This window comes from Desmodus rotundus, chromosome 5 (assembly GCF_022682495.2).
Source record: "Desmodus rotundus isolate HL8 chromosome 5, HLdesRot8A.1, whole genome shotgun sequence".
In the NCBI taxonomy this organism is placed as follows: domain Eukaryota; kingdom Metazoa; phylum Chordata; class Mammalia; order Chiroptera; family Phyllostomidae; genus Desmodus; species Desmodus rotundus.
This window is the reverse complement of record NC_071391.1, coordinates 42,031,008-42,041,317: the sequence shown is the minus strand read 5'-3', so window position 1 is coordinate 42,041,317 and position 10,310 is coordinate 42,031,008. Positions and strand designations below refer to the sequence as shown.

At 43.9% G+C, this 10,310-nt stretch overlaps 1 protein-coding gene across 1 annotated transcript in view; it reads left to right on the top strand.

Moving 5' to 3' along the window:
* The first annotated feature begins 8,670 nt into the window (after window positions 1-8,670).
* Window positions 8,671-10,310, top strand: part of NLRP14 (NLR family pyrin domain containing 14) — a 28,330-nt gene continuing 26,690 nt past the window's right edge. The window contains exons 1-2 of the mRNA XM_024559085.3: window positions 8,671-8,963; window positions 9,685-9,751. Of these exons, the coding sequence (XP_024414853.2) occupies window positions 8,672-8,963; window positions 9,685-9,751 (359 nt within the window). The 5' untranslated portion in view covers window position 8,671. The remainder of the gene's footprint in view (window positions 8,964-9,684; window positions 9,752-10,310) is intronic.

Genomic DNA, 10,310 nt, shown 5'->3' with positions numbered 1-10,310 from the left:
GATTCATTGACATTGTATCTGAGATTTATTCTGTGAGGCTACTAATTAATTTCTGCCTGGCTAGTTTACAAATTGTCCTAATAATCTGCACTGAATGCTTCCCTTCCCAGTTAGGGTATTTCTTCTATTTTACATTAAAATCTCTTGGGAATGCCTTTTTCTAAGCTATCTACTCTGTTTTTCTGTTTTGTTTATTATGGTAATATCCTAGAGAAGGATTTAGTGAGTTGTACACTCAGTGGTAAAGAGTAAGGCTTTGGAAGTGCTTTCAGCTGGGGACAGTTTGCTGCCTAGGGGACACTTGGCAATGTCTAAAGATATTTTGTTTGTCCCAACTACAGGAGATTGAGGGTTCTAATAGTGTCTGGTGGGCATAGGCCCATCAGGAATGCTGCCAAACGTGACACAGGGCACTTACAGTGTCCCCCAAATAAACAGCCCTGCTGGTGTGGCTCAATGGATTGAGCACCAGCCTTCGGACCAAAAGGTCACCTGATCAATTCCCAGTCAGGGCACATGCCTGGATTGCAGGTTGTAGCCCAGGTTCCCAGCTGGGATGTGTGTGAGAGGCAACCAATTCATGTATCTCTCACACATCGATGTTTCTCTTTTTCTCCCTCCCTTTCTGTCTCTCTAAAATAAATAAATAAAAATTAAAAAAAAAAGAATTATCTGGCAAGAAAATGTCAGTAGTGGCAAGGCTGAGAAGCAGCTATAAGGGATCCTGTTAGACCAACCGAGAAAGGAAATTAGGCAGGAACATATGAAAGTGTGGGAAAGTCCTGTTTCCTGGATGAAATGCCACTTCCCCAAGACCTTCTCATCTCTATACTCTATAGAAAAGAACCCTGATGCAGATCTCGTCCCGCAAGATCTGCTGTTGAGGTTTCAGTATTCAAACACACATACACACGGACTATAGAAATCCGGTGGGGGAAAAGGGGCTGCATGGCCACTATCCAAGTTAGAGAGAGACCTCTTCACCCCCACCTGGACAGGCTTTATTGTTTTTCTAGGCCTCCTACGTCAAAGATGGTCCTCATTTATTATTCATAGGTTTGTTTGGGATGGTTATCTTTGCAGACACAGGAGAGGAAGTCACTGAGTACATCAAAGGGGGATATTTGCAATGTAAAGGGAGAAATGGTCGAAAAGGCTTTGTCCCATACCTGGGGGGTCTAGCCCAGATTCTGGGAAGATAAAGATACTCAGTAAACATTTGCTTCCTCAATTCAGGGTGAGGGAGTTTTTTAGCAAGAGCAAGTCTCATAGCAGTCTAAGTACAATGCAGGCCCGATTTCCCACTGGAGAACTTATCCATGGACGTGGGTCCTGCCCGCCTACTTCGCTCCCCACTGGTTTTCCAAGTGGGGACTGAGTCACATTTCCCACTCTTGGAATGGTTCCCCACATCTCCCCCCTTGTTTTTAGTTAGGACCTACAAAGCTTGCTACTTGCTGGTCTCTCACACGACCCTGGGAAAATAGCTTGTAAATGCAGCGCAGTACACAGAGCATTATTATAATCAGTAAGCAACCAGTGGCTCCAAAGACCCACATTCTCATATTAAGTCCATCAAACCAATTTTTTGGGTTTAGCCAGTCAAGATTGTCACGGAGGGTTTGGAAAACCTCTTGCTTAGTCAAGCATTGAATGTCCTGCAGCTGCTGATGCAATTCTAGCTGCAATTTATCCATTTGTCCTTTTAAATTGGTAGAAAAAGTCCTTCTAGGTGATGTTGAATATCACTTCAGGAGTACTGGATGGAACTGCACTTCAGGGTGAGTGATGCACATCTTGGAGAATCCTGGATCAGAAGAGTCCAATGCGGTGGAAGTGGGTCGCTGCCAGGGAAGCCTTTCTGATATGGCTTCACCCTCTTCAATGCAGCTCCAGAGGTCTTTCTGGAGAGAAAAAACAAGCATACCCTCTTCCCCAAGTTAATAGAGTAACTGGGCCTTCCCATTGGGGACGTGCAAACTGTGCCTCAGCTGCTAGGCGCTGGAGGAGGCTGGGTGCTGCATGGAACCGCAGCCCCAAGGCGCCCTAGCAGTTCCTGATCACGTCGGCACTGGGCGAGGTGGGGAAAGGAGGCTAAGGGGACCAATGTCTCCTCCACCCCCGCCTGTCCTTGGCAGAAAAAACCTGGCGCGAAGCGCTGGGAGCATGCGCGCGCTGGCACCAAGGCCTATAATGCTTTTCCGGGGCTACGACTAGTCCTGCTGAGGTGACATAGAGGTAAACTTGCTTTAGCTCTTCTTGAGAGGCTGTAGCAATTACGGTGTCATCCATGCAATGATAAATTACACTTTGAGGAAACTGAGTCCGTACTGGCTAAACAGGCTGAAGAACAAAATGTTAGCGGATGGTAGGGCTTTCCACTGAAACCTCTCTAATGGTTGACAACTGTTAAGTGCTGGGACTGAGAAGGCAAATCTCTTGCAGTTCCTTTCTGCTAGAGGAATGATAAAGAAACAGTTCCTTAACTTCTTCCTATTACTTTTCCTGTTTAATCCTAGAGGTCTGATTCTCTGATTCTCACCCTCCTTGGAGGGCTCCAAGTGGTGGCAGAAAAATTGCCCCTTTTTAATTTTTATTTTGAAAGAGTAAAACGTGGGGCTCAAACCTACGACTCGGGGATTAAGAGTCTCATGCTGTACTGACCAAGCTAGCCAGGCACGTGGGTGAAGGTCAGAAATCCTAACCACTGGACCATGTGGGAGATTGAGCTATTCAAGAACAAAGATAAAATTCAAGCAAACCAGTGTTTTCAAATTAAATCCTCTAAAGGAGGGAGTGAGACACTAGCCTGAGACTCCTGCCCAACTTGTTCCTAAATAAATTTAAAGATCCCTTACTAGGGAGACATGCAGCAGCCTTAAAAAGCTGCTGAATTAGCTTAAAACATTACTCTTGTTCCTTAGAGAGCCTGTTCCCACTTTTAAAGAAATTCCTTAACAATTTAAAAAAATCTTTTCTGAAATTCCTCCCGCCGCAAACGCAGCGTTTATAAAACCAGTTTCAGTCTTGCTTTTTACTTCGCCGGTGGGGCTGTAGGCAGAACTTTCATAGCTGATTCTTCTACTACATTATACGTAACTTCCTCCTCTGAGCTAGACTCCTTGTCCTCCTCTGTAACTAGCTCCTGTTCCTCAGCCCACATGGGCATGAGGGCAGTCTTGACTAGGCCCCAAGTTACTAGGTCTTGGGATCCGATAGAAACACCACTGTCCTGTAAAGATTTTAACTTTTAATAGCCTGCTTCTTCCCGAACCTCCATATCTAAGGTTTCTTTGTCAGGAAAAGCAGGGTAATATTCCTTTATAGTTCGTAAAAGCTGAATGAGATGCTGTTCCTTTACCTTATAACCCGCTCCCTGGAGAAGCTGCTGTAACACTGGCAGGTATACCCCCTGCTCTTTAGATAAACCAGAGCCCATTCTTGCTATTAAAAAGGCTTTTAACTTTCAATTCTTGTCCTTTCAGATCACGTCATATATGCTGAACCCTAACTAGTTAACTGTTAAGGGATAGAGTGTGGGTCGAAAGGTGCTGTTGGTGAAAGACCGACAGGGAGAGGGGCACCGGACTTTCCGAGTGCCCTAACCCTGCTTATGGGTCTCGGGTCCTCCCCAAGCGTTTAGAACCGCGAGGAAGGGGCTTCCCCGGATGAACCGGAAGTTAGATTAGGTGATGTTGGAGGTCCCTGCAAGGCCCCTGCACGTCTCGGGAATTGATCCCAGACACCCTCGCAAGGTTCCAACTCACGTGGGAACACCTGATTTCTCAGGCCGAGGGGAGGAAGTGCCTTTTGTCTTCAGAGCTTGGCGAATGCCAAAGGCTCTCATACAAAACCTGTGACTAACACTAAATTCTTCTGGAAAGCGATCTTCGGAGTCCGGCCGAAACCGAAACACTCATTTCCTATCCACTTTTCCCTATGCAGGTGGACGGATTAAAAAGGCAAGAATCGAAAGGACCGCAAGAGGCGGCTTGTTTAAAATATCTCTGTAACTAGTTGCTGTTTTTAAAGCTGATTAAAGAAAAAGTCTTTGCTCTTTCTCCCACGCCTAGACCTAGCTGGGGGAAAGAGCAAGGCTACTGCTTACTGAAGAAAGTGTAGTTGTAAAGCGGTCGCAAGAGAGGGCGACCTTGGAAAGAAACCCCTTTTCCCCTGAATCCAAACACCCTACGGCATAACCGAAAAGCGCTCGGTGCCGTCTGCCCTTACCTGGGCTATTGTGCGCAAATCCCACGAAGTTGGTGTATTGACCACAACTGCGGCTCAGAGCCCTGGGTCCCGGTTCCTGGGCGCCAGTTGATGCAGATCTCGTCCCGCAAGATCTGCTGTTGAGGTTTCAGTATTCAAACACACATACACACGTACTATAGAAATCCGGTGGGGGAAAAGGGGCTACGTGGCCACTCTCCAAGTTAGAGAGAGAGACCTCTTCACCCCCGCCTGGACAGGCTTTATTGTTTTTCTAGGCCTCCTATGTCAAAGATGGTTCTCATTTATTATTCATAGGTTTGTTTGGGATGGTTATCTTTGCAGACACAGGAGAGGAAGTCACTGAGTACATCAAAGGGGGATATTTGCAATGTAAAGGGAGAAATGGTCGAAAAGGCTTTGTCCCATACCTGGGGGGTCTAGCCCAGATTCTGGGAAGATAAAGATACTCAGTAAACATTTGCTTCCTCAATTCAGGGTGAGGGAGTTTTTAGCAAGAGCAAGTCTCGTAGCAGTCTAAGTACAATGCAGGCCTGATTTCCCACTGGAGAACTTATCCATGGACGTGGGTCCTGCCCGCCTACTTCACTCCCCACTGGTTTTCCAAGTGGGGGCTGAGCCACATTTCCCACGCTTGGAACGGTTCCCCACAGAACCCCTCTCCTTAGAAGTACTAGAGCTCAGAAAATGGCCATTTTATTGGGTTGGCCAAAAAATTTGTTTAGTTTTTTTCCGTACAATGGCTCTAGTAGTGCTTAGCTGTCTTTAACATCATTTGAAACAATTTTGTTGGATTGTATTGTGACAGCTGTCGCATCAGTGTGCATTAAAAAAAATCAAAACCGGTAAATTTTTGTGCAGCCATTTCAATATTGAAGATGGAAGAAGATACACAACATTTTTGGTGTATTATGCTTTATTATTTCAAGAAAGGTAAAAATGCAACTGAAATGCAAAAAAAGATTTGTGCAGTGTATGGAGAAAGCACTGTGAAAATGTGTCAAAAGTGGTTTGTGAAGTTTCTTGGTACTATTAACATTTTAGCCAAATAATTCTTTGCTGTGGGGCTGTCTTAAGCATTGGAAGATGTTAGCAGCACCCCTGGCCTCTGCCCACTAGAAGTCAATAGCAGGAGATAGCCAACATACTCAAAATGTCCAAATCAATAAAGTTATTGGTAAACATGAAAAACATCTTTTATTTTATGGAAAAAACCATACAGACTCTTTGGCCAACCCAATGTATGTAGAGGTGTTTCTCTTCCCTTAGCCCAGTGTTCAGCACAGAGTCAGGTATCGCAGACCATGGCTACACAGGTTTCATTTAACTCTGAATTCCCAGTGCCTGGGAAAAAGTGAAATTAAAAGTACCAACTAGAGACTTGGCTAGTGTGGCTCAGTGGATTGAGCACAGGCCTGCGAACCAAAGGGTCGCCTTTTCCATTACTAGTCAGGGCACGTGCCTGGGCCCCAGCAGGGGGCACATGAGAGGCAACCACACACTGATGTTTCTTTCCCTCTCTATCTCCCTCCCTTCCCCTCTCTAAAAATAAGTAAATAAAATATTTTTAAAAAATGTATCTAGTACAAAGAGAAGGAACTTTGTAGTTTTATAGGCTACTTGTCAACTCTGGGCAAGTACTTTAACTTCCAAGTCCTTATATCTGTAAATATGGATAAAACTGAACTGTCACAACTATTTTTAAGACTAGAGAAAATTTTCATAAAGAACTTTTCACAGCAGATCCTCCACAAATATGGGCATTATTAACATGTGCTAAATGACTAATTTATTTTGAACAAATATGCTTTAATTGTTATAGGTGGTAAAAATTCGTGTAAATAAACTTGTGAATTGAAATCCATCCTTTCAGACCATGAGTTCATATTTTGGTTTAGGGCATTTTGGAACTTAGGAATGTCTTCCATAAGATGAGCAATACTGTACATCTGCTCTCCTCCTCCCAAAAATGTAAACAAAAGAAGACTAGAAAATGAAACAAATGCCCTCAAGTATAGCATTAAACTTTTGGGAAGGAGGCCAGAGTATATTGTACTTCCCATCAGAATTGTGGATATCATGTAGTGGAAACCCAGTAGGATTCAGAACCATATTGATACTGGCTCAAAGAGACACAGAAAGACAGGAGGAAAATGAAGAAAGCAGAGGATTGTGAGAGTCAAGGGGAGAGACAATATCAAAAATTGAGGCATTGTCAAAATGGCGTTATTATACATGTGGCACCCTGTAAATCAGGTGCGTGCATCAGCGTCTAATCCTTACACAGGTGGGTACTATTATTTTTCCTGCTTACAGGTGGGAAAATTGAATCCAAGAATGCCTATTGGGTTTTGCAACAAGGTGGTAATCTGTATGATTTATCTCAGTGGAAGTTTGGTCGTGAAAGTTGGATTGCAGTGGATTGAGGAGGTATAGTTAGTAAAATATAGAGAACTCTGAAGATGAAGGGAGTGTGGAGTAAAGGGAACATTTGTAGAAGACTAAAGTAGATTTGGGAAGTTTAAATGTTAATGGGAGGAGTTACTGGACTTGGAGAAGTTGTAGATAGAGGAGAGAGATTACTAATAGATTAAATCCCTTAATAATTGGATCCTGAGGCGATTCAGATCACAGGTGGAGGGACAGGCCCACACACAGTGATGTCTGTGGATTTCTAGGCAGGAAGTTGAGGGTGTTGTGTTCTGTCTCATTTTCCCTCACCACAGTCTGTAGGTCCTGGGGAAATTTCAGTGTTCCTTTGAAGTTTCCTCAAATTTACTCCTTTTTCTTCTTTTTTAAAAATATTTTATTTATTTTTGGAGAGGGGGAAGGGAAGGAGAAAGAGAGGAGAAAAACATCAATGTGTGGTTGCCTCTCATGCGCCCCATGCTGGGGACCTGGCCCATAACCCAGGCATGTGCCCTGACTAGGGAATTAAACCAGTGACCCTCTTGTTCACAGTCCAGCACTCAATCCACTGAGCCATACCAGTCAGGGCTCCTTTTGTTTCTTTAAAAAAACAAAAAACAAAAAACTATGAAACCTGTTTTGGTTAGATCCTAGTCTATAATCTAGAATAATTCTACAGTGCAATTAAAACAAACAAAAAGAACCAAGCACCCCCTCATCCCCCTCCCCACAAAACAACAACTGATAATTTACCAATTACCGTGGGATTATTATTATTATATAGTTAATCCTGATTAACTATATAGTTTTGACATAATTCACCTTCTGTTTAAGAAGTAAAATCTCCCTTTGTTTTTTATTTCCCCATGCAACTCTTCCAATCCCATTGGCAAGTTTAGAGGGAGGCCTTATGAAAGACTGGAAAGGGCCTTAGAGAAAGATCTAAGTCAAGTTCCAGCTGTACCACTTACTAGCTCTGTCTCTTTAGACAAGTCACTGAACAGGAGATAAAGAACTTGAAGATATGGTTTAAGTGATTAACTAGAGTGCCCATGCTGAATAAGAAATTGAATAAGGTTCTTAAGATAGCAGATAAGTAAGATGAGAGCACAGGGCTCAAAAGACTAGGATTTGGTTGAGTTTGAAGAACTGTCACAATGGGAGCGAGGGCGTGAAACTGCTCGGTAAATCCGGAAGATATTAGTAGAGAATGGGTCATGGGACTTTGCAGTTTAAGATTTTGAGTAGTTGTTGTTGATAAAGTCTGAAGTGAGCCTCAGAGTAAAATGCTGGAGTAAAATAAGGTCATGGGAGTTAAGGTCAAGGACATGAGAAAGTGATGTTCCAGATGGACTTTCACTTTGAACTCACCCAGAATCCTGATGGGGAGTGGAGGTGAAGGTGCTTGTGAGCTAGGAACACACCCACTGTGACTGCATATGGGTTTGTGACCAGAGATAACATGCCAAGAAGAGGTAGATGGTGGCATATTCCAGTTGCATGTGCTTCAGGAGTATTGATGTGCTTGGTTGGGGTACAACAACAATGTCTTATAGGCTCAGATATATGTTGAGTGTTGGTGAGGGAGAAGAGGGATGAGGAAAGTTGCCAATGTTTAGAAGGATCCTGTTCTGTGCCAGGTGATACATGCACTCTACCTGATTTAATTTATACCACAGTCCTCTGAGGTTGCCTCTGATACCCTCACTTTGCAGAGGAGTGAACTGAGGCTCTGAGAGACGAGTTGTCTTTATTTCTTACAGCTCATACATGGGACTGGGAGTAGTAACTCTTAGGAAGGTGGAAGGAATATACAGTGGCCTATATTAGAGGAATGTTTTTGCGATAGAAAATGTATTACAGAGGACACTAGGTCAGCACTGAGCAGAATATATATGTAGTGAGTTTCAACATGTTTTTGTTGAATTAATCTGTATTTTTATAGGTACTTCATTTCCTAAGCTTTTCCACAAGTCCCACGTATTCCAATTGATTTTTCCTACTGAAGCCTGAATATTGACACAAGGACAAGATGACAGATGAGTCGTCGTCTTCCTTCTTTTCTGAGTTTGGGCTGCTCCTGTGCTTGGAGGAGCTAAACAAAGAGGAATTACATAAATTCAAGTTCCTCCTAAAGAATGAGACCATGGGGCCTGGGCACCGCACAATATCCTGGGCTGAAGTGAAGAAGGCCAAGCGGGAGGACCTGGCTAACCTGATGAACAAGCAGTATCCAGGAGAGCAGGCCTTGGACGTGGCTCTCAAAATCTTTGACAAGATGAACCTCAAGGATCTGTGTGAGAGAGTAAAACTAGAGATCAACCGTGAGTGATGCTAGGAACATAGTTGGGGGGAAGGGGAAGGAAGTGCATCTGGAGCCTGCTGGGATGATTCTATGAAAGGGATTTAGAGACTAAACCATTCTGTGGGACACAAACTCTGTGGTGGCCAAGTACGTTGGGAGCTTGTTGGATCATTTGAGAAACACTGAAGAAGCAGAAGGTTTTGAGTGCTGTTACCCAGTCTGGCTCATTCATTGGGGGTAATTCATTCATTAGGTATTAATTAGCATGATGAAAGCAACTGAGTGATAAGAATAAGGCTAAATTTTAAGGAATCTCAAATATGACTTACGTCTTTGCTGAAATATGGGGAATGGACAAAAAAATTATTAAGGGACATAGCTGAGTCAGTACTTTTAGTCATTCCTGAGTGTGAAATGTTGTAGAAATCTAAAAATTCCTTCCTCATATTTCCTTTGAGCCTTATCATCACTGTGAGGTCTGTACAGACAATGAAATTTAGGCTTAGACTAGACCACTGGCCCTGCTAGAGGGTGGGGGTCCTACATCAGTGTTGTTTACAATCACATCACCCTTCCCTCAGCTGAACTGGGGCAGTGGGAGGCTCTGATGACTCTAGTTTTCTTAAACCCTGATGGTCATAGAATTGGACCACTGAGGATAACGCTGGCCCCTGTTCTGGCCGTTACCAAAGCTCTCCTTGTTTTTGGTAATCTCACTATCCTGTTGGAACCTGTTACAGGGGCTGCCCGGACCATGGGACCAGAGGACACCAGGGCTGGAGAGGCACAAGGTGGCCAGGAGGCAGTAGGGTAAGTAGATGGACTTTTGTCAGATTTGGGAGGAGTGTGAGCTTTTGAAGCATGATGGGGTTTATCTGCCAGGGCACTTTTATTCCACTCGTTAACTTCTTCTAATATCCTACCTGTTTGCTCATTATTGTCCAGCAGGTTGGAACCTGCTGCAGGGGCTGCCCGGACCATGGGACCAGAGGACACCAGGGCTGGAGAGGCACAAGGTGACCAGGGCCAGGAGGGTAAGTAGATGGGCTTTTGTCAGATTTGGAAGGAGTGTGAGCTTTTGAAGCATGATGGGGTTTATCTGCCAGGGTGCTTTTGTTTAATTCGTTAACTTCTAATATCCTACCTGTTTGCTGATTATCTTTCAAAAAGACTCAACAAAACTGGCTCTCTGGCCAAAGCCAGAGTCAGAGCCATGTTGATTCAGGGCCTCAAGTGGATGGTATTTGGGAATGCCCAGTCAGCGATGAAAGTCTAATGAACAAAGGTATATTCATGTCTAGGTTGTATGGACTGAAGAGTCCCTGAGTTGGCAGGGACTGTTTGGCTTATCATATCTATTTCCTTC